The sequence below is a fragment of the Oncorhynchus clarkii genome, chromosome 22 (genome assembly GCF_045791955.1).
Source record: "Oncorhynchus clarkii lewisi isolate Uvic-CL-2024 chromosome 22, UVic_Ocla_1.0, whole genome shotgun sequence".
In the NCBI taxonomy this organism is placed as follows: domain Eukaryota; kingdom Metazoa; phylum Chordata; class Actinopteri; order Salmoniformes; family Salmonidae; genus Oncorhynchus; species Oncorhynchus clarkii.
The window spans coordinates 1,208,445-1,232,644 of record NC_092168.1 but is presented as its reverse complement, the minus strand read 5'-3'; the positions used below and the strand labels follow the sequence as shown (position 1 = coordinate 1,232,644).

The 24,200-nt window shown below is 38.6% G+C and overlaps 1 protein-coding gene across 6 annotated transcripts in view; it reads right to left on the bottom strand.

The window, feature by feature from the left end:
* LOC139380172 (Krueppel-like factor 12) overlaps positions 1-24,200 on the bottom strand; it is a 172,526-nt gene that overhangs the window by 66,118 nt on the left and 82,208 nt on the right. For all 6 annotated transcript variants that reach the window (XM_071122620.1, XM_071122622.1, XM_071122618.1 and 3 more), the window contains exon 3: positions 5,108-5,687. In XM_071122620.1, the coding sequence (XP_070978721.1) occupies positions 5,108-5,687 (580 nt within the window). The remainder of the gene's footprint in view (positions 1-5,107; positions 5,688-24,200) is intronic.

The following is a 24,200-nucleotide window of genomic DNA, read 5'->3' as shown; positions in this document are numbered from 1 at the left end:
CAAGGACATCAAGACACTAAGGACAATCACCCACGACAAACTCAAAGAATATGGCTGCCTAAATATGGTTCCCAATCAGAGACAACGATAAACACCTGCCTCTGATTGAGAACCACTTCAGACAGCCATAGACTTAGCTAGAACACCCCACTAGCTACAATCCCCATACATACACACCACATACAAAAACCCATGCCACACCCTGGCCTGACCCAATACATGAAGAAAAACACAAAATACTTAGACCAGGGCGTGACAAGGAATATAGTGAATTACAGTGCCTTGCGAAAGTATTCGGCCCCCTTGAACTTTGCGACCTTTTGCCACATTTCAGGCTTCAAACATAGAGATATAAAACTGTATTTTTTTGTGAAGAATCAACAACAAGTGGGACACAATCATGAAGTGGAACGACATTCATTTACTGAAAAATTGGGCGTGCAAAATTATTCAGCCCCCTTAAGGTAATACTTTGTAGCGCCACCTTTTGCTGCGATTACAGCTGTAAGTCGCTTGGGGTATGTCTCTATCAGTTTTGCACATCGAGAGACTGACATTTTTTCCCATTCCTCCTTGCAAAACAGCTCGAGCTCAGTGAGGTTGGATGGAGAGCATTTGTGAACAGCAGTTTTTAGTTCTTTCCACAGATTCTCGATTGGATTCAGGTCTGGACTTTGACTTGGCCATTCTAACACCTGGATATGTTTATTTTTGAACCATTCCATTGTAGATTTTGCTTTATGTTTTGGATCATTGTCTTGTTGGAAGACAAATCTCCGTCCCAGTCTCAGGTCTTTTGCAGACTCCATCAGGTTTTCTTCCAGAATGGTCCTGTATTTGGCTCCATCCATCTTCCCATCAATTTTAACCATCTTCCCTGTCCCTGCTGAAGAAAAGCAGGCCCAAACCATGATGCTGCCACCATCATGTTTGACAGTGGGGATGGTGTGTTCACGGTGATGAGCTGTGTTGCTTTTACGCCAAACATAACGTTTTGCATTGTTGCCAAAAAGTTTCTTCTTCCACATGTTTGGTGTGTCTCCCAGGTGGCTTGTGGCAAACTTTAAACAACACTTTTTATGGATATCTTTAAGAAATGGCTTTCTTCTTGCCACTCTTCCATAAAGGCCAGATTTGTGCAATATACGACTGATTGTTGTCCTATGGACAGAGTCTCCCACCTCAGCTGTAGATCTCTGCAGTTCATCCAGAGTGATCATGGGCCTCTTGGCTGCATCTCTGATCAGTCTTCTCCTTGTATGAGCAGAAAGTTTAGAGGGACGGCCAGGTCTTGGTAGATTTGCAGTGGTCTGATACTCCTTCCATTTCAATATTATCGCTTGCACAGTGCTCCTTGTGATGTTTAAAGCTTGGGAAATCTTTTTGTATCCAAATCCGGCTTTAAACTTCTTCACAACAGTATCTCGGACCTGCCTGGTGTGTTCCTTGTTCTTCATGATGCTCTCTGCGCTTTTTTCACTCTGATCTGGTCTTGACCTTTTTGCCTGTCCACGACCATTCTCTTGCCTAGACCTTTTTGATTATTAAACATTGTAAGACTCCAACCATCTGCCTCCTGTGTCTGCATCTGGGTCTCGCCTTGTGCCATGACACTCTGTGTTATGTTAGACAGGTAACTATTTATACACAATATAGCAGGGGGTGTAAAGCCATGACACATATGTGATCGATAATGCCAAAAGCCGCACTGAAGTCTTGCAAAACAACTCCCATCAATTTCTCTCAGCCAATCATTAGTCAATTGTGTAAGTGCTGTGCTTGTTGAATGTCCTTCCCTATAGGCGTGCTGAATGTCTATTGTCAATTTGTTTATAGTCAAATAGCATTGTATCTAGTCAAGCACAATTTTTTACGAAAGTTTACTAAGGGTTCGTAACATACTGATTGGTTGGCTATTTGAGCCAGTAAAGAGGGCTTTACTATTCTTAGGTAGCAGAATGACTTTTGCTTCCCTCCAGGCCTGAAGGCACACACTCTCTAGTAGGCTTAATTGAATATATGGCAAATAGGAGTGACAATATCATCTGCTATTATCCTCAGTATTTTTCCTTCCAAGTTGTCAGACCCCGGTGGCTTGCCATTGTTGATAGAGAACAATATTTTGTTCACCTCTTGGTACACAGTGCATTCAATGTGTAGCAGTGTTTACTGTATTTCATAGATGCAGTAATATACAACAAAGCAAGTCCTCCCTAGTGTGCTGTCTATCTTGATGCTACTCTCTCTTCCCCATCTACCAGGTCAGCTGCTGTCTCAGAGCAGTGCAGACAGTGACCATAACGGTCTCGAATATTATGGGTCTGGAGGCAGGAGACAGACATGGTGTTATTGTCGGACCTTGGAACAATTAGTATTCAAACCCTTTCAAAACTGTGATGGATTGAGCTTGCTTGGGTCATTTAAACCAAAGGCATACAGTAATCACCAAAAGTGCCAAACTCCACCCATCTGGTACTCCATACAGACAAGCAAACACTCAAAGTATGTTGAAAGATTTCAATCACTATTTGAACCCAGGACTGAGTATTACAGCGGAAAGAAAACACAGTCAATACTAAAACTACAACTCTGTCTCTGGCTTTCCTGTATACCTACCAAGACTGAGCATCTATATTCTCAGCAAAACCCCTAATTATACAGGCTGATTAGTAGAAACGTTAGTTGGAAAACGTGTATTTGGAGTGAGGGAAGGGGACACAAAAGAGGAGTACATGGTGGAGAGGTGAGAAGAGCCTTGGAGCGTTTCTTTCTTTCTCTCTCTTTCTTGCCTGTTGTTTCCAGTCAAGCCTAGTTTCCATGGAAACCTGCTCCCGGAGACAGATAAGAGAGAGGAAGGGCACATGCCCCTCTCTCTGAAAGAGGAATGGCCAACCTGAGTGTGTGTATGGGGGGTGGGTGGGCGGTAGGGCCGTGTCCGTGTGAGAGAGAGAGAGAGTAAAAAAAGAGAATGGGAGAGCTGTTCTTTCATAATTCTATTGATCCTACACTTCATTACAGTCCAGTACAGATGATGCATACAGCAAAAGCAATTCCCAAGGAGACATTATGAGACCAATATAGTGACAGGGATTCTTACTGGTCTGCAACACAGTATGATTGCCAGTTATCAATACATAAGGAACAAATGGCACATCCTACAAAGAAGCACAGTGTGGAGCTGTGGTCCAGTGTTAACACTCCTGGCTCCATGCACGTATGTGCCACGCCGCAGGAGACTGGGGTTCAATCCTGAGCGTTCCCTTCTCTCTGTGTCTCCTCCTCATCTATCTCCCACTGTTTCAAATCTGTCTGTCAGCACAATAAGAAAGGAGAGTGACTCGCCATAGAAGAAGAACACTAATGTGTCATATGAGGGGACAGTTCATGTAATCATACAAGAAGCATATTAGTGTGCATTCCACTACAGTGAAAGGATGGTACAGTACTTTGGCTCGCTCTGCAGTGCTTTTCCAACCAGAGAAACCATTTGTTTGGACATCATTGCAGTACTGCCAAACCCAATGACTCTACAGTTCATTGCCATGCTCTTTTTGTAACGTCTTACGCTATACCACCCATTAAACACATGTACACACACACGCGCACACACACAGTAACTGTACAGTACAGTACAATGCAATGCTCTGAGTGCCTCATGTTCTGGCTGTTTCACCACAGTGACTGTGTCTGCCCCACCCCAGGGCTGACCCCGATTCCCCTGCTCTCTACTCACACACTGGGTGGAGCTGATGGTGTTGCTGTGTGTGTGTGTGTGTGTGTGTGTGTGTGTGTGTGTGTGTGTGTGTGTGTGTGTGTGTGTGTGTGTGTGTGTGTGTGTGTGTGTGTGTGTGTGTGTGTGTGTGTGTTTGTGCTCTCAATGTACACTGCCACCCATCTTTAATACTGGTCTCCACCCTATTACGCAAGCCTTGTTTTTCCTCTCTTTTGTCCTCTCTCCTCTCCCAGAATGCAGACACCCAGCGTTTAAAGCGCCCGTCTCAGTGGACCCTCACGCCTACCCAATGAGTGGGTGTGTGTGTGTCAATCTGCCAGGGAGTGACGGACAGCAACCTCAGATAAACAATGTTCTTTTACAACAAACTGCTCCCAAGTGTACAGCCTACAGTCGACTTGACAGAAACACCCAAAGTCACTAGTGGTTTACACACGCTGAGTATAAAACCACACCCTTTAGCAAGCCTGCCTGCTCCAAAACAGAAGGATCAGTCAGAGCACACACACACATACAAGCATGCAAACATTCACATACAGAGCAAATGCACAAGTACAATTATTATGATTTATTATACGCACACGCACACTCGTCTCTCGGTCTGTCTCTTGGTCTGTCTCTCGGTCTGTCTCTCTCTCTCTCTCTCTCTCTCAAATCTAAGTATAACCCAGACCCAGATGCGTGCTTTAGATTAGGGGAGAGAAATATGGCAGCCTGCCTGGTCCTCGTTACCTTGACTGGAGGCAATAGGACGGCCGAGGAGAAAAATCCTCACACTTACAGACGGAAAGCTTTTCATCCTCTAAATCTCATCTCCTCTCAAAAGGAGTGCGTTATCTCCTGGGGACCATCTTTAGCATAGTCTGTCAATACACCGGACGGTGTTGTCTTTCACTGTCTCCTGTCTCTTTTTATGTCTGACCTGAAGTGTTCTCACACTGTATTGTAGACATTGTCTGTTGAGACAGAAGGGAGGAGAAGGCATAACTATGTAGGGGTGGCTAACTTTATCCCAAGTAACTCCAACTATGGCATTGGGATGAGAAGGCAGGAAGATGTTTAGTATGATGTTAGTATGATGTGAATGTCAGGCTGTTGAGTTCGGGTACATGCAACTAAAGAGTAATGACACTGTTGTGACACAGTGTACAGTAACTACACTACATGGCACGGTACTTGTCCCACGTTTGCCATATACTGTACATTCCAGTACAGAGTGAAAAGAGAAGAGCGAGGGAGAAGACTGAAGAAAATTAGGTAGTCTTCTGCCTCGTCTCACCCGACTCTTCAAGATGACGAGATAGATAATAATAAAGAGATATAGATAAAGAGAGTGACAGATTAGAGAGAGAGAGAGCACGCTCTTTGTCTCACCTTTGCCATGGTGGCTCTTGTGGTCGTCCAGCAGAGGTAGCATGATGGCATTGTTGTGGAGGCTGGAGGGTGAGCGCACGGACGTGGTGTGCATGAGGGGTAGCGACTGCACCACCACAGGGATACGATGCACTTGGTGGCCCCCCATCTTACCCCCTACTCCTCCCCCGCCCTGTACCCCTCCAAGGTTCAGGGGGCTTGAGGGAGGTGGCGGCACGGGGTGCATGATGTGCAAAAACTGCTGTTGATGATGATGATGATGACCCCGGACAGCAGCTCCAGGGGCTACCAGGGGCCCGGGCGTGAGCACGGACGAGGCGGAGGTGATGACAGACAGAGAGGAGAATGACAATGATGAAGAAGAAATGGAGGGCGGCGAGAAAGCGGAAGTGACAGGAGAAGCCGTGGAGGTGAAGGACGGGGGTGAGGGGCGGGGCTTGTTGATTGACAGGTCGACAGGCTCGGTCTGTGTCTGGAAGTGGGGGTCATGGGAGAGCAGGTCCTCAGGAGGTTCAGGTTTGACTTTGCTCAGCAGGAGGGGGACGGTGTCCATCGTGGGGTAGCTGTGTACTTTGGGGGACTAAAGAGGAAAAGAGGAGACAAATATCTGATTATTGATCCACCATCTGTATTAGTCATGGTCTTCCCTTTTGTATGCATATCACTTCAACCTGCCAAGAGACACACACTATTGACCTTTGGGGGATTGAGGGAGGAAAATAAACACAAAAGAGCCATGCTCTATATATGATCTACATGTGTCATGATTACACAGCTATTCATATAGCTCATTGGAACTACTACACAAGCTGTGGCCAAAGACCGATTCCTGTGGCAGAAAACGATGTCCCATAAATGATGAAGAGGACTAAGTAAGTAAGTATTGGAACTAGCTTGTCTATATGTACTACAGTGTCCATATTAACAGCCTCAATCTCAGAAGGACTTGTTTCAATCTTTCATTCAAAGGTAACATAAATACATAGATTATGATGTATGACAGAGATATGATGACGAAACAGACATATGTATGCACTGATATTTACTAGATTGGAGAGGGTGAAGTATGTGAACATAGTAATATCCTCTTGCTCATGGAAGCTGTCAAGTAAAAAAATGATTCATCTGCCGTAACTATGATGTCATAGACCGAGAGGAAATGATTGGGAACGTTTGGTCTCTTCTCTCTCTACTGGCATTTATTACTTTCTCTCTCAAAGTGTTTCTCTCTCTCTTACTGTGCTTATCTCTCATTTTCTCTCTTCTGGCCCTTCTCTCTTTCTCCTGACTATTTCCACCCCCATCTTTCTCTCTCTCTCCCTCTCTTTCTCCACCTCTCTCTCTCTCGCCTGGCGTTTGTCTCTTTCTCCTTCCTGGTTTCTATCCCTCCCACAGGAACACAGCTCTCTTGGCTCCCCCATATCTCTCCTAAATCTCCTTTTGTGATGGTGGAAAAAACATCATATGGGCAATCATCTGTCCCAGGCCTCTTAAGGCCAATGCTGGTGGTTCAGTGTGTCCCCCCATGCACCCTATACTTAACAAATCCCAGGCCTCTAAGACACATTGTTCTGTCTGTCCGGAGGCATTTCATAACACTGTTTATCTCAACTTAACTATCTAGGACATACCGCTGTCAACTGCTAGCCTGCTGCTGTCAATAGACAGGACTCTCTGAACGTGGTGGCTACATGAAAGGCCCTATTTTAAAGCATAACTATTACAATGTTTTAAGAAGTAAATCCACAACAGTAGGTGCATGAATAATCCTGTAGAACATTTTAATAGTAATGTATACAATCCATAGATGCAAACTATCCATTGTATTTATTAGTAATCTGTTACCAACAAGGTTACACTTTACTGTAGGTGTCCTTCCACATTCACAGAACCTTTATAACAGCTACATAGCACATTATAACATTCATCATAAGCCTTTGTTAACAGTTATTGAAAGTTATTCATTATTAGCAACGGCATGTTATATAGTCTTTATGAATGCATAGAAAGGACACCTAGAGTAAAGTGTTGCCAGATAAATGAAGCTGTGTGTGAATGTTACGCTCCCCAACAAGAAACCAAAAAACTGTCTCTCAAACAGCAGGGGGAACTAACAAAGAGTCACTAACAACAACCAAAACAAAACAGGCAGGGGTTTCGAAGGGGTTCTCAAAGACACCTATGTCCACTGAAAGTTGCAAGCAACAAGAAATATGGGTCCTAATGACTGACTAAGGAGACTACAGGTGCAACACATCCTGACCAACAAGGATGTTTCCAATCCGGGCAAGCCATACCCAAACAGGACCAACCTCTATAATCCAAAACGAAAACGAACAATATCGAGCAAAACCCAAATGCCTATAACAGTGGAAAACGTACACTGGTATATATTTGAACTTGTTTACACTGTATACGGGGTTGAGGAGTACCGGATTACAAAAAAAAACTGTAAATGCAATCCGTTACGTTACCAGCAAAGATATTGTAGTCAGATTACAGATACCTTTCTGTTTTCTCAAAGACATGGTAGTCAGATTACAGATACCTTTTGAAGATTACAGATACCTTTCTGTTTTCTCAAAGACATTGTAATCAGATTACAGATACCTTTCTGTTTTCTCAAAGACATTATAGTCAGATTACAGATACCTTTCTGTTTTCTCAAAGACATTGTAATCAGATTACAGATACCTTTCTGTTTTCTCAAAGACATTGTAGTCAGATTACAGATACCTTTTGAAGATTACAGATACCTTTCTGTTTTCTCAAAGACATTATAGTCAGATTACAGATACCTTTCTGTTTTCTCAAAGATATTATAGTCAGATTACAGATACCTTTCTGTTTTCTCAAAGATATTATAGTCAGATTACAGATACCTTTCTGTTTTCTCAAAGACATTGTAGTCAGATTACAGATACCTTTTGAAGATTACAGATACCTTTCTGTTTTCTCAAAGACATTGTAGTCAGATTACAGATACCTTTTGAAGATTACAGATACCTTTCTGTTTTCTCAAAGACATTGTAGTCAGATTACAGATACCTTTTGAAGATTACAGATAACTTTCTGTTTTCTCAAACACATTATAGTCAGATTACAGATACCTTTCTGTTTTCTCAAAGACATTGTAGTCAGATTACAGATACCTTTGGAAGATTACAGATACCTTTCTGTTTTCTCAAAGACATTATAGTCAGATTACAGATATCTTTCTGTTTTCTCAAAGATATTATAGTCAGATTACAGATACCTTTGTGTTTTCTCAAAGATATTGTAGTCAGATTACAGATACCTTTCTGTTTTCTCAAAGACATTATAGTCAGATTACAGATACCTTTCTGTTTTCTCAAAGACATTATAGTCAGATTACAGATACCTTTCTGTTTTCTAAAAGACATTATAGTCAGATTACAGATACCTTTTGAAGATTACAGATATCTTTCTGTTTTCTCAAAAATATTATAGTAAGATTACAGATACCTTTTGAAGATTACAGATACTTTTCTGTTTTCTCAAAGACATTGTAATCAGATTACAGATACCTTTCTGTTTTCTCAAAGACATTGTAGTCAGATTACAGATACCTTTTGAAGATTACAGATACCTTTCTGTTTTCTCAAAGACATTGTAGTCAGATTACAGATACCTTTCTGTTTTCTCAAAGACATTGTAATCAGATTACAGATACCTTTCTGTTTTCTCAAAGACATTGTAGTCAGATTACAGATACCTTTTGAAGATTACAGATACCTTTCTGTTTTCTCAAAGACATTATAGTCAGATTACAGATACCTTTCTGTTTTCTCAAAGATATTATAGTCAGATTACAGATACCTTTCTGTTTTCTCAAAGATATTATAGTCAGATTACAGATACCTTTCTGTTTTCTCAAAGACATTGTAGTCAGATTACAGATACCTTTTGAAGATTACAGATACCTTTCTGTTTTCTCAAAGACATTGTAGTCAGATTACAGATACCTTTTGAAGATTACAGATACCTTTCTGTTTTCTCAAAGACATTGTAGTCAGATTACAGATACCTTTTGAAGATTACAGATAACTTTCTGTTTTCTCAAACACATTATAGTCAGATTACAGATACCTTTCTGTTTTCTCAAAGACATTGTAGTCAGATTACAGATACCTTTGGAAGATTACAGATACCTTTCTGTTTTCTCAAAGACATTATAGTCAGATTACAGATATCTTTCTGTTTTCTCAAAGATATTATAGTCAGATTACAGATACCTTTGTGTTTTCTCAAAGATATTGTAGTCAGATTACAGATACCTTTCTGTTTTCTCAAAGACATTATAGTCAGATTACAGATACCTTTCTGTTTTCTCAAAGACATTATAGTCAGATTACAGATACCTTTCTGTTTTCTAAAAGACATTATAGTCAGATTACAGATACCTTTTGAAGATTACAGATATCTTTCTGTTTTCTCAAAAATATTATAGTAAGATTACAGATACCTTTTGAAGATTACAGATACTTTTCTGTTTTCTCAAAGACATTGTAATCAGATTACAGATACCTTTCTGTTTTCTCAAAGACATTGTAGTCAGATTACAGATACCTTTTGAAGATTACAGATACCTTTCTGTTTTCTCAAAGACATTGTAGTCAGATTACAGATACATTTCTGCTTTCTCAAAGACATTGTAGTCAGATTACATATACCTTTTGAAGATTACAGATACCTTTCTGTTTTCTCAAAGACATTGTAGTCAGATTACAGATACCTTTTGAAGATTACAGATACCTTTCTGTTTTCTCAAAGACATTGTAGTCAGATTACAGATACATTTCTGTTTTCTCAAAGACATTGTAGTCAGATTACATATACCTTTTGAAGATTACAGATACCTTTCTGTTTTCTCAAACACATTATAGTCAGATTACAGATACCTTTCTGTTTTCTCAAAGACATTGTAGTCAGATTACAGATACCTTTGGAAGATTACAGATACCTTTCTGTTTTCTCAAAGACATTTTAATCAGATTACAGATACCTTTGGAAGATTACAGATACCTTTCTGTTTTCTCAAAGACATTATAGTCAGATTACAGATACCTTTTGAAGATTACAGATACCTTTCTGTTTTCTCAAAGATATTATAGTCAGATTACAGATACATTTTGAAGATTACAGATACCTTTCTGTTTTCTCAAAGATATTATAGTCAGATTACAGATACCTTTTGAAGATTACAGATACCTTTCTGTTTTCTCAAAGACATTGTAATCAGATTACAGATACCTTTCTGTTTTCTCAAAGACATTGTAATAAGATTACAGATACCTTTTGAAGATTACAGATACCTTTCTGTTTTCTCAAAGACATTGTAGTCAGATTACAGATACCTTTTGTTGATTACAGATACCTTTCTGTTTTCTCAAAGACATTGTAGTCAGATTACATATACCTTTTGAAGATTACAGATACCTTTCTGTTTTCTCAAAGACATTGTAGTCAGATTACAGATACCTTTGGAAGATTACAGATACCTTTCTGTTTTCTCAAAGACATTATAGTCAGATTACAGATATCTTTCTGTTTTCTCAAAGATATTATAGTCAGATTACAGATACCTTTGTGTTTTCTCAAAGATATTGTAGTCAGATTACAGATACCTTTCTGTTTTCTCAAAGACATTATAGTCAGATTACAGATACCTTTCTGTTTTCTCAAAGACATTATAGTCAGATTACAGATACCTTTCTGTTTTCTAAAAGACATTATAGTCAGATTGCAGATACCTTTTGAAGATTACAGATATCTTTCTGTTTTCTCAAAAATATTATAGTAAGATTACAGATACCTTTTGAAGATTACAGATACTTTTCTGTTTTCTCAAAGACATTGTAATCAGATTACAGATACCTTTCTGTTTTCTCAAAGACATTGTAGTCAGATTACAGATACCTTTTGAAGATTACAGATACCTTTCTGTTTTCTCAAAGACATTGTAGTCAGATTACAGATACATTTCTGCTTTCTCAAAGACATTGTAGTCAGATTACATATACCTTTTGAAGATTACAGATACCTTTCTGTTTTCTCAAAGACATTGTAGTCAGATTACAGATACCTTTTGAAGATTACAGATACCTTTCTGTTTTCTCAAAGACATTGTAGTCAGATTACAGATACATTTCTGTTTTCTCAAAGACATTGTAGTCAGATTACATATACCTTTTGAAGATTACAGATACCTTTCTGTTTTCTCAAACACATTATAGTCAGATTACAGATACCTTTCTGTTTTCTCAAAGACATTGTAGTCAGATTACAGATACCTTTGGAAGATTACAGATACCTTTCTGTTTTCTCAAAGACATTTTAATCAGATTACAGATACCTTTGGAAGATTACAGATACCTTTCTGTTTTCTCAAAGACATTATAGTCAGATTACAGATACCTTTTGAAGATTACAGATACCTTTCTGTTTTCTCAAAGATATTATAGTCAGATTACAGATACATTTTGAAGATTACAGATACCTTTCTGTTTTCTCAAAGATATTATAGTCAGATTACAGATACCTTTTGAAGATTACAGATACCTTTCTGTTTTCTCAAAGACATTGTAATCAGATTACAGATACCTTTCTGTTTTCTCAAAGACATTGTAATAAGATTACAGATACCTTTTGAAGATTACAGATACCTTTCTGTTTTCTCAAAGACATTGTAGTCAGATTACAGATACCTTTTGTTGATTACAGATACCTTTCTGTTTTCTCAAAGACATTGTAGTCAGATTACATATACCTTTTGAAGATTACAGATACCTTTCTGTTTTCTCAAAGACATTGTAGTCAGATTACAGATACCTTTTGAAGATTACAGATACCTTTCTGTTTTCTCAAAGACATTGTAGTCAGATTACAGATACCTTTCTGTTTTCTCAAAGACATTATAGTCAGATTACAGATACCTTTCTGTTTTCTCAAAGATATTATATTCAGATTACAGATACCTTTCTGTTTTCTCAAAGATATTATAGTCAGATTACAGATACCTTTTGAAGATTACAGATACCTTTCTGTTTTCTCAAAGACATTGTAGTCAGATTACAGATACCTTTTGAAGATTACAGATAACTTTCTGTTTTCTCAAACACATTATAGTCAGATTACAGATACCTTTCTGTTTTCTCAAAGACATTGTAGTCAGATTACAGATACCTTTGGAAGATTACAGATACCTTTCTGTTTTCTCAAAGACATTATAGTCAGATTACAGATATCTTTCTGTTTTCTCAAAGATATTATAGTCAGATTACAGATACCTTTGTGTTTTCTCAAAGATATTGTAGTCAGATTACAGATACCTTTCTGTTTTCTCAAAGACATTATAGTCAGATTACAGATACCTTTCTGTTTTCTCAAAGACATTATAGTCAGATTACAGATACCTTTCTGTTTTCTAAAAGACATTATAGTCAGATTACAGATACCTTTTGAAGATTACAGATATCTTTCTGTTTTCTCAAAGATATTATAGTAAGATTACAGATACCTTTTGAAGATTACAGATACTTTTCTGTTTTCTCAAAGACATTGTAATCAGATTACAGATACCTTTCTGTTTTCTCAAAGACATTGTAGTCAGATTACAGATACCTTTTGAAGATTACAGATACCTTTCTGTTTTCTCAAAGACATTGTAGTCAGATTACAGATACATTTCTGCTTTCTCAAAGACATTGTAGTCAGATTACATATACCTTTTGAAGATTACAGATACCTTTCTGTTTTCTCAAAGACATTGTAGTCAGATTACAGATACCTTTTGAAGATTACAGATACCTTTCTGTTTTCTCAAAGACATTGTAGTCAGATTACAGATACATTTCTGTTTTCTCAAAGACATTGTAGTCAGATTACATATACCTTTTGAAGATTACAGATACCTTTCTGTTTTCTCAAACACATTATAGTCAGATTACAGATACCTTTCTGTTTTCTCAAAGACATTGTAGTCAGATTACAGATACCTTTGGAAGATTACAGATACCTTTCTGTTTTCTCAAAGACATTTTAATCAGATTACAGATACCTTTGGAAGATTACAGATACCTTTCTGTTTTCTCAAAGACATTATAGTCAGATTACAGATACCTTTTGAAGATTACAGATACCTTTCTGTTTTCTCAAAGATATTATAGTCAGATTACAGATACATTTTGAAGATTACAGATACCTTTCTGTTTTCTCAAAGATATTATAGTCAGATTACAGATACCTTTTGAAGATTACAGATACCTTTCTGTTTTCTCAAAGACATTGTAATCAGATTACAGATACCTTTCTGTTTTCTCAAAGACATTGTAATAAGATTACAGATACCTTTTGAAGATTACAGATACCTTTCTGTTTTCTCAAAGACATTGTAGTCAGATTACAGATACCTTTTGTTGATTACAGATACCTTTCTGTTTTCTCAAAGACATTGTAGTCAGATTACATATACCTTTTGAAGATTACAGATACCTTTCTGTTTTCTCAAAGACATTGTAGTCAGATTACAGATACCTTTTGAAGATTACAGATACCTTTCTGTTTTCTCAAAGACATTGTAGTCAGATTACAGATACCTTTCTGTTTTCTCAAAGACATTATAGTCAGATTACAGATACCTTTCTGTTTTCTCAAAGATATTATATTCAGATTACAGATACCTTTCTGTTTTCTCAAAGATATTATAGTCAGATTACAGATACCTTTCTGTTTTCTCAAAGACATTATAGTCAGATTACAGATACCTTTTGAAGATTACAGATACCTTTCTGTTTTCTCAAAGATATTAAAGTCAGATTACAGATACCTTTTGAAGATTACAGATACCTTTCTGTTTTCTCAAAGACATTGTAATCAGATTACAGATACCTTTCTGTTTTCTCAAAGACATTATAGTCAGATTACAGATACCTTTTGAAGATTACAGATACCTTTCTGTTTTCTCAAAGATATTAAAGTCAGATTACAGATACCTTTTGAAGATTACAGATACCTTTCTGTTTTCTCAAAGACATTGTAGTCAGATTACAGATACCTTTCTGTTTTCTCAAAGACATTGTAGTCAGATTACAGATACCTTTCTGTTTTCTCAAAGACATTGTAGTCAGATTACAGATACCTTTTGAAGATTACAGATACCTTTCTGTTTTCTCAAAGACATTGTAGTCAGATTACAGATACCTTTCTGTTTTCTCAAAGACATTGTAATCAGATTACAGATACCTTTGGAAGATTACAGATACCTTTCTGTTTTCTCAAAGACATTATAGTCAGATTACAGATACCTTTCTGTTTTCTCAAAGACATTGTAATCAGATTACAGATACCTTTGGAAGATTACAGATACCTTTCTGTTTTCTCAAAGATATTATAGTCAGATTACAGATACATTTTGAAGATTACAGATACCTTTCTGTTTTCTCAAAGATATTATAGTCAGATTACAGATACCTTTTGAAGATTACAGATACTTTTCTGTTTTCTCAAAGACATTGTAATCAGATTACAGATACCTTTCTGTTTTCTCAAAGACATTGTAATAAGATTACAGATACCTTTTGAAGATTACAGATACCTTTCTGTTTTCTCAAAGATATTGTAGTCAGATTACAGATACCTTTTGAAGATTACAGATACCTTTCTGTTTTCTCAAAGACATTGTAGTCAGATTACAGATACCTTTTGAAGATTACAGATACCTTTCTGTTTTCTCAAAGATATTGTAGTCAGATTACAGATACCTTTTGAAGATTACAGATACCTTTCTGTTTTCTCAAAGACATTGTTGTCAGATTACAGATACCTTTTGAAGATTACAGATACCTTTCTGTTTTCTCAAAGACATTATATTCAGATTACAGATACCTTTTGAAGATTACAGATACCTTTCTGTTTTCTCAAAGACATTGTAATCAGATTACAGATACCTTTCTGTTTTCTCAAAGACATTGTAGTCAGATTACAGATACCTTTTGAAGATTACAGATACCTTTCTGTTTTCTCAAAGACATTGTAGTCAGATTACAGATACCTTTGGAAGATTACAGATACCTTTCTGTTTTCTCAAAGACATTGTAGTCAGATTACAGATACCTTTCTGTTTTCTCAAAGACATTGTAATCAGATTACAGATACCTTTGGAAGACTACAGATACCTTTCTGTTTTCTCAAAGACATTGTAGTCAGATTACAAATACCTTTTGAAGATTACAGATACCTTTCTGTTTTCTCAAAGACATTATAGTCAGATTACAGATACCTTTAGAATAACTAGTCGATTGCTTAAAGGATTACTTTTAAATTCAAAAAGGCCAAATAATTATTTTACACCATTCTGTTTTCTCAATGACATTCAAATCATCTGTAACGATGTGCGCTGAGAGTCGGGAAGCAAGTTCAGGGTGTGAGTGTTTTAATAAATAAATGAAAACATAACACAAAACAAGAAACACGAACAATGCACAGACAGGCAACTGAAACAGAAACAATGACGCCTGGGGAAGGAACCAAAGGGAGTGACATATATAGGGAAGGTAGTCAAGGAGATGATGGAGTCCAGGTGAGTGTCATAATACACGTAACGATGGTGACAGGTGTGCGCCATGACAAGCAACCTGGTGACCTAGAGGCCAGAGAGTGAGCACACGTGACATCAGCATTGAAAAAAGGAAGCAAAGTTTAAGTTTGTTCTGCCTGTGCGAGTCTGACCACAAGTCAGAGACACAATGACGACACGCTAAATGCGTTTGATGGATCACAGGATAACAGCAGGAATAGGCTTTTGTAGGATACTTCCAGTGATGTGACTGTTGTCAGCATCCAAAGATTATCCAACTTGAATAAACTCTTAAGAGGTAATGCCTACAGCAGTGGTGTAACCTACGGGCAATACAGATATCACATAGGCCCATTAGGCTACATAGCACAATGATCACACTGCTGCTCTCTCATTTAGCTATTTGCGCCTTACGAATTGTAGTTGTTGTGGATGGCTGTTCACAAATGTATATGTGTATGTAAACCCAATAATGGTTGAATTGAAGAAGTTTAAGCTGTCTATCAATCATTGCTTTTGCAACATGGGGTGTATTCATTACTGAAACCGTTTACCGTTTAAGAACCAAACAGAAGTAAACTGAGAAAACTGAGCAAAATGAGAGTTTCTATTGGACAAATTCAGGTAGGTCCCTCCCCGTTTCGTTCTGTTGACTCCCATTTAAGAAACGTTTTGCAGGCCTCCCGGGTGGCGCAGTGGTTAAAGGTGCTGTACTGCAGCGCCAGCTGTGCCATCAGAAACTCTGGGTTCGCGCCCAGGCTCTGTTGTAACCGGCCGCGACCGGGAGGTCCGTGGGGCGATGCACAATTGTCCTAGTGTCACCCGGGTTAGGGAGGGGGTTGGCCGGTAGGAATATCCTTGTCTCATCGCGCACCAGCGACTCCTGTGGCGGGCCGGACGCAGTGCACGCTAACCAAGGTCTTAACACAGTGCGCATCCAACCCATGCAGTGTTTCCCCCGACACATTGGTGAGGCTGGCTTCCGGGTTGGATGCGCGCTGTGTTAAGAAGCAGTGCGGCTTGGCGTACGGGAGTTGTAGCGATGAGACAAGATAGTAGCTACTAAAAAAAAATCAATTGGATACCATGAAATTGGGGAGAAAATGGGGTAAAAAAAGTTTTGCAGTAGAATTGGCGTATTGAATACGTCCAAGAGCGTGGACAGCCAGTGAAAAATGCGCTCTTGCAACAGCTGCATAGTGTGGATCCCAGCCTATGAAATAAAAGTTTATACCACTTCGGCGTGGTATTGTGCTGCATACTGTCAAAAACAAGTTGAATTTAAGAACACCACGAGTGGGGCTTTTACCGCTCAATCTAATTTGTTCTGATTCAAAAAAAGGCCATAGGCCTAACAGACATATGTTCAAGCTCACACAATTTTGATAGACAAACAGCTAGAAATAATTGAGATATGAAGGTGTCACCAACAAAAACATAAATAATAGATCTGTAGCAAATGCAGCATATGGAATACATTTTTCACATGCAAATAGCACTTTTCGGTAGTGCTCAAAGCATGCCATTCCGAGAGCAGCATTTATTTTTCAACTCGAATCAATGAGCCCAATCAGGCGTCCATGACAACTAAATCATTAACAACAGAGTAGGTTAATTAGTCCTTAGTTTTGGGGTCATGCTCAGGTTAAACAATTTGACTAATCTATACTTCCATATTTCCTTCTAAATCCTATTTTTGTAGATCAAGGTGTATTAAAATTGGAATGACTGAAAATCTGACAGACTGTTGTTTTTTATTTAATTGTATTATTATCTATAGTAGAAAACTGTGAGTTAGAAGAAGCCTACATAACCAACCCATAAAGTAAAATACAACATCCATTTATGGCCAGCTATCTAATCTCTGACATTGATTTATCCTGCAATATAATTCATTTGTGTCTTCTTCTCGTTCCTCTTAAGCACGTTGACTTTAATGGGATGTGTTTTGGCAGAACTGAGCTATTTCTGCAAAGTCAAAATTAGCTATATTAAAATGTTTATGAAAACAAAAATGTGCTTTTTGGTCTAATTTAAGGTTAGGGTTCGGCATTAGGGTTAGCAGGGTGGTTAAGGTTAGGGTTATTTAAGGTTGTATTTAGGCATAGTGTTAGCGGTTTGCTTAAGGTTAAGGATGGGTTTAAAATCAGATTTTATGACTTTGAGGCTGAGCAAGCTACTAACCTGCAACTCCCTCTTAAAGATCCGCCCCCTTTTTTAAAATTTTTGCCTGAAATGACTTACTCAAATCTAAGGTGAAAGTAATCTGTAAGTAACTGAAAGTAATTTGATTATGTTACCGAGTTTAGGTAATCCAAAAGTTACGTTACTGATTACATTTTTGGACAGGTAACTGTAACGGCTCATCCTATATAACTATTGCTGTACACACCTTTTCTATTCATATACTGTCTGTAATGGCTCTCGTTGGTGGACGAGTAGACCAAAGCGCAGTGTGGAAAGTGTTCATGATTTTTTTATTCAAAAAACACTGAAACAAAATAACAAAAGTGGAAACTAAAGCGCACAGTTCTGTCAGGCTAAACAGAAAACAAGATCCCACAACCTAATGGTGGGAAAAAGGAGTGCCTAAGTATGATCCCCAATAGGAGACAATGATAGACAGCTGCCTCTGATTGGGAACCACACTCGGCCAAAAACAAAGAAACAGAAGACATAGAATTTCCCACCCGAGTCACACCCTGACCTAACCAAACATAGAAAATAATAAGGATCTATAAGGTCAGGGCGTGACACTGTCCATAAGGTCTATACACACAATCATATAGGTGTACATGTATATATATTTATATTCCGGACTCTGACATTGCTCATTATGATATTTCTTAATTCTTTTCATTTTATTTTTGGGATTTGTGTGTGTTTTTTATTGTGAGGTATTACTGCACTGTTGGAGCTAGAAACATAAGCACTTTATTTCACCTAAAAAGAAAGGGGGGAATGCAAATAGTCTGGGTAGCCATTTGATTCATTGTTCAGCAGTCTTATGGCTTGGGGGTAGCAGCTGTTAAGGAGCCTTTTAGACCTAGACTTGGCGCTCCGGTACCGCTTGCCGTGCGATAGCAGAGAGAACAGTCTATAACAATGATGGCTGAAGTCTTTGACAATTTTTAGGGCCTTCCTCTGACACCGCCTGGTATAGAGGTCCTGGATAGCAGGAAGCTTAGCCCCAGTAATGTACTGGGTTGTACATACGACTCTCTATAGCACCTTGCATTCGGATGCTGAGCAGTTGCCATACCAGGTGGTGATGCATCCAGTCAGGATGCTCTCAAAGGTGCAACTGTAGAACTTTTTGAGGATCTGAGGACCCATGGCAAATCTTTTCAGTCTCCTAAAGGGGGAATAGGCATTGTTGTGACCTCTTCACGACTGTCTTGGTGTGTTTGGAGCATGATAGTTGGTTGGTGATGTGTACACCAAGGAACTTGAAACTCTTGTCCCACTCTACAACAGTCCCCGTCCCTCCTTTTCCTGTAGTCTATAATCAGCTCCTTTGTCTTGATCACATTCAAGGTTGTTGTCCTGGCAAAGAGTGCAGCTGTGCTTCTAGCCCCTAAGCAACTTTGCATTATTTAGTTTTTTATGTGTTATTTTTATTACTAGACCAGAATTTTTGTTGTGTTATTACTTACAGCCAGCAAGAACTTTTTGATACCAGAGCGACGGCAGCTCACCAGCATTACGACCAGGAAAATTACCTTTCCGAATCGGATGCTAAGTTCGTACCTCCCAGGGCAATTGAACTGATTCCGGAGGCAGATCAAAACATCACAGACGGAATGGACTTCTAGTCCGACTCAGGAGGCGCGCACACACCCACTGGTGCCGGTACTCACGTTGGGTGCCGGTACTGTTTATATTTAGGTGCAGGAGCTCCACAATACTTTTGAGCTAATATTCTATAAGAGGAACAGGAGATCAAGCAGAAGAAAATTTGAAATGCTGGTACTGCCCAAGTAAAGCACCGCGCATACACAAAAACCCACACATGTATTATCACTCAGACACACACACACACATACACACACACACACTCACACACACAAAAAAAAACATATACAGTACACACACTGTAAAAATCTAGTCATTTTAACAAATTGTTATTAAGTAACTTGTTCCACAGACCTTTTGTTTATTTACTCAACACATAGTGTGGATATGTACAGTATACATAGAATACAGAAAAATCACACTTTTGAGTGCACTGGGACTGTATTTTCCATTGTACACTTAAGCTTATTACTGGGGATGGTTTTAAAACTCACCATTTTCTTGTGTTTATCTACAAAGCACTAATGCAGAAATGTCCTATCTACCTATCATAATTTTTTCAATTTAGAATTACAAATAACCAAACCCGTTATCAGACTTGGATAACACTGCGCCCTTTCAGACTCCACAGAGTTGGGTAAAGTTATTTTTCTTTTTTTTGTGCCCTTTATGTGGAACAACATACAGAGCTGAAATGACATGCTCTGGTCCCCCTTGGTCAGTTCAGTGTAATGATCAGAGACCTACCTCTATGTTGCTAAATGTGTCTGTTTTTCTCTATATGGTTTGTCAATTTGTATATCGTACATGCTTGATGCATTTACACTGCCTTCAGAAAGTATTCACACCCTTTGATTTTTTCCACATTCTGTTGTGTTACGAAGTGGGAAAAAAATTGATTGTATTGTCATTTTTTGTCAATGATCTACACAAGCTACTCTGAAATGTCAGTGTAGAAGAAATATTATAACATTCGTAAAAAAAATAATACAACACTAATATATCTTATATATCAACACTAATACATGTTAGAATCCCCTTTGGCAGCGATTAAACTGGTGAATCTTTCTGGGTAAGTCTCCAAGAGCTTTCCACACCTGGATTGTGCAACATTTGGCCATTATTCTTTTCAAAATTCTTCAACCGCTGTAAAATTGGTTGTTGATCATTGCTAGACAACCATTTTCAGGTCTTGCCATAGAAAACTGTAACTCGGCCACTCACGAACAATAACTATCTTCTTGGTAAGTAACTCCAGTCTAGATTTGGTCTGCTGTAGGTAATTATCCTGCTGAAAGGTGAATTCATCTCTCAGTGTCTGATGGAAAGCAAACTGAACCAGGTTTCCTCTAGGATTTTATCCTGACAAACTCTCTGGCAACTGAGTTAGGAAGGACGCCTGTATCTTTGTAGTGACTGGGTGTATTGATACACCATCCAAAGTGTAATTAATTAACTTCACCATGCTCAAACGGATATTCAATGTCAGCTTGTTTTTTTTAAACATTTTTTAAAAATTTTGAAAAACATGAATCCACTCTGACATTATGGGTTATTGTGTGTGTTTAGTGACAAAATATCTCAATTTAAGACAATTTACATTCAGGCTGTAACAAAATGTGGAAAACGTGGTGTAAATACTTTCTGAGGACACTGTATGTCGGGCTCATCTATAAAAGAGACCATAATCTCAGTATGACTTCCTTGTCCTTTTTATTTTTACTGAACTGTTTTTACCTGAACTAGCGAAAGAAAATGTTGGCCCAAACTTTGCTCCGACTTAGCTCAAAAATATTGGTCAGTTTAAAATGATGTGTTCAACTTGTCTCATATGTTCATTCAACTTTGAATTAATATTTGGCCATCTTAACTCAAAAAGGCTGTGCAATTAGTTGCACACACAGTGCTTTTAACATACATTTACAATTTACATATTTGACACACGTTGACATATATGATTACATTATGCATGTTCATTTATACCGTAATTATTATTCAACATGTCCTCACCGGGGATAAGAACTCACAACCTCTTGGTTCATGGCAATCTGACTTTCCTGCTTCGTCTGTATCAATTATCAGTTAATCTGACTATTCTCTCAATATTGATTTAATTAACTTATTTCTGCATTTTTTAAATATATTTTTTACTTTTAACTTCTTATGGCTTGGGGGCAGTATTGAGTAGCTTGGATGAATAAGGTGCCCAGACATCATTCAAACAGTTTTAGAAACGTCAGGGTGTTATCTATCCAAATCTACTAATAATATGCATATATTAGCTTCTGGGCCTGAGTAGCAAGCAGTTTACTCTGGGCACCTTATTCATCCAAGCTACTCAATACTGCCCCCAAGCCATAAGAAGTTAAAACAGAGCTGAGATTTACTTTGAAGTGCAAAATCTAGATATACAGTTGAAATCCGTCATTGGCAAACACATGGTGGCGCAGCAGGAATATTGGAATGCTGTGAATCAAGAGGTTGTGAGTTCAACGATTGTTTTAGTTCAGGTAACACATGGACCGAAAAGTTGAGTAAACAAAAAAAAGGCTGTGGAACTAGTTACTTCAAGACCAAGTGCAGTAAAAACAAACTGATATTACTGTGTTTTATACACATTTCCACACTATATGAGGAAGGAAGAACATTTTCCAGGCCACTTTAATGTCTATTTTAGATTACAGGGATATTATCTATATGCAGCAGCATCTTTACTTTAACCAGTAGATGCTGTTTTCCTCGGTTAATTACTGGTGATGGTTACAGAATTTACCATTGTGTTTTGTAAAAAATAAATAAATTCATAATTATCAGTTTTTCAATTTCTGCAAGCAATAGAACAGTGGCCACTGATATAATTTACAAAAACACCACTAGCTAACTACTTCTGGGGACGGTTAGTCAGGAAAAGGTCAATCAATTTATTTTTACATTAATCCGAGTGGGTTTCACTAACAGCAGGGTCAAGTTGAACTCAAGACAGATTTTCTTAAACTGATCTGAGGCATGTGTAAGCCAATCAAGATTTAGATCTCCTAACACAACCAGTTCAGATACCAGAAAAGGTTTAATACAATCAGAAATAATATCAACGGCCTCCACCAAAGCCTCCAGTTGACTGTTCCTCCCCCATACAGCTTCCAGTTGACTGTTCTTCCCACATACAGCCTCCAGTTGACTGTTCCTCCCACATACAGCCTCCAGTTGACTGTTCCTCCCACATACAGCCTCCAGTTGACTGTTCCTCCCACATACAGCCTCCAGTTAACTGTTCTTCCCACATACAGCCTCCAGTTGACTGTTCTTGCCAAATACAGCCTCCAGTTGACTGTTCTTCCCCCATACAGCCTCCAGTTGACTGTTCTTCCCCCACACAGTCCCCAGTTGACCTTTCCTCCCACATACAGCCTCCAGTTGACTGTTCTTCGCACATACATCCTCCAGTTGACTGTTCTTCCCCCATACAGCCTCCAGTTGACTGTTCCTCCCACATACAGCCTCCAGTTGACTGTTCTTCCCACATACAGCCTCCAGTTGACTGTTCTTCCCACACACAGCCTCCAGTTGACTGTTCTTCCTACACACAGCCTCCAGTTGACTGTTCCTCCCACATACAGCCTCCAGTTGACTGTTCTTCCCACACACAGCCTCCATTTGACTGTTCTTCCCACACACAGCCTCCAGTTGACTGTTCTTCCCACATACAGCCTCCAGTTGACTGTTCCTCCCACATACAGCCTCTTGTTGACTGATCTTCCTACACACAGCCTCCAGTTGACTGTTCCTCCCACATACAGCCTCCAGTTGACTGTTCCTCCCACATACAGCCTCCAGTTGACTGTTCCTCCCACACACAGCCTCCAGTTGACTGTTCTTCGCACATACAGCCTCCAGTTGACTGTTCTTCCCACATACATCCTCCAGTTGACTGTTCTTCGCACATACAGCCTCCAGTTGACTGTTCTTCCCACATACAGCCTCCAGTTGACTGTTCTTCCCACATACAGCCTCCAGTTGACTGTTCTTCCCACACACAGCCTCCAGTTGACTTTTCCTCCCACATACAGCCTCCAGTTGACTGTTCCTCCCACATACAGCCTCCAGTGGCCTCGGTGGATGATCAGTCAACGTCATGTGACTTGGGAAATAATATTCAGGGTTTTTATTTTTTCAACTCACAGAAACAAAAGTTATTTCTGCCTTATTAGCTATTATTAGCTTATTAGCTATTGACAACAAGAAGTCATTAGGGACAATTTAGACCCGTTTTTGTTTAATAATCTCCCCCTAGAGTAGATTGATGCACCGGTGGGTCAATCTAAGTAACACAATAAAAAAAATCCCCATCAAAATCCGTCAGTTTAAGCTTGAGATAACACTTTGTTTGCCTAGGCTGCGTCTCAATCCACCACATCAGCCTATGACGGCCTTCCTCATCTGCAGTGGAAGGTGGCCGAGCTACAGCGGAGTCAGACCTGGGCTAGGTATGTTCTGGGCTAGGTATGATTTCGCCAAAAAGCATTTTATAAAATGACACTGTGGTTGGTTTAACAAGAAGTTAATCTTTAAACCTATGTAAAATATGTTTTGTTTTCTGAATTTTTATATTGAGCATTTCTGTATTTGAATTTGGCTCTCTGCAATCTCACTGGATATTGGCCAGATGGGACGCTAGCGTCCCAAGTACCCTAGAGAGGTTAA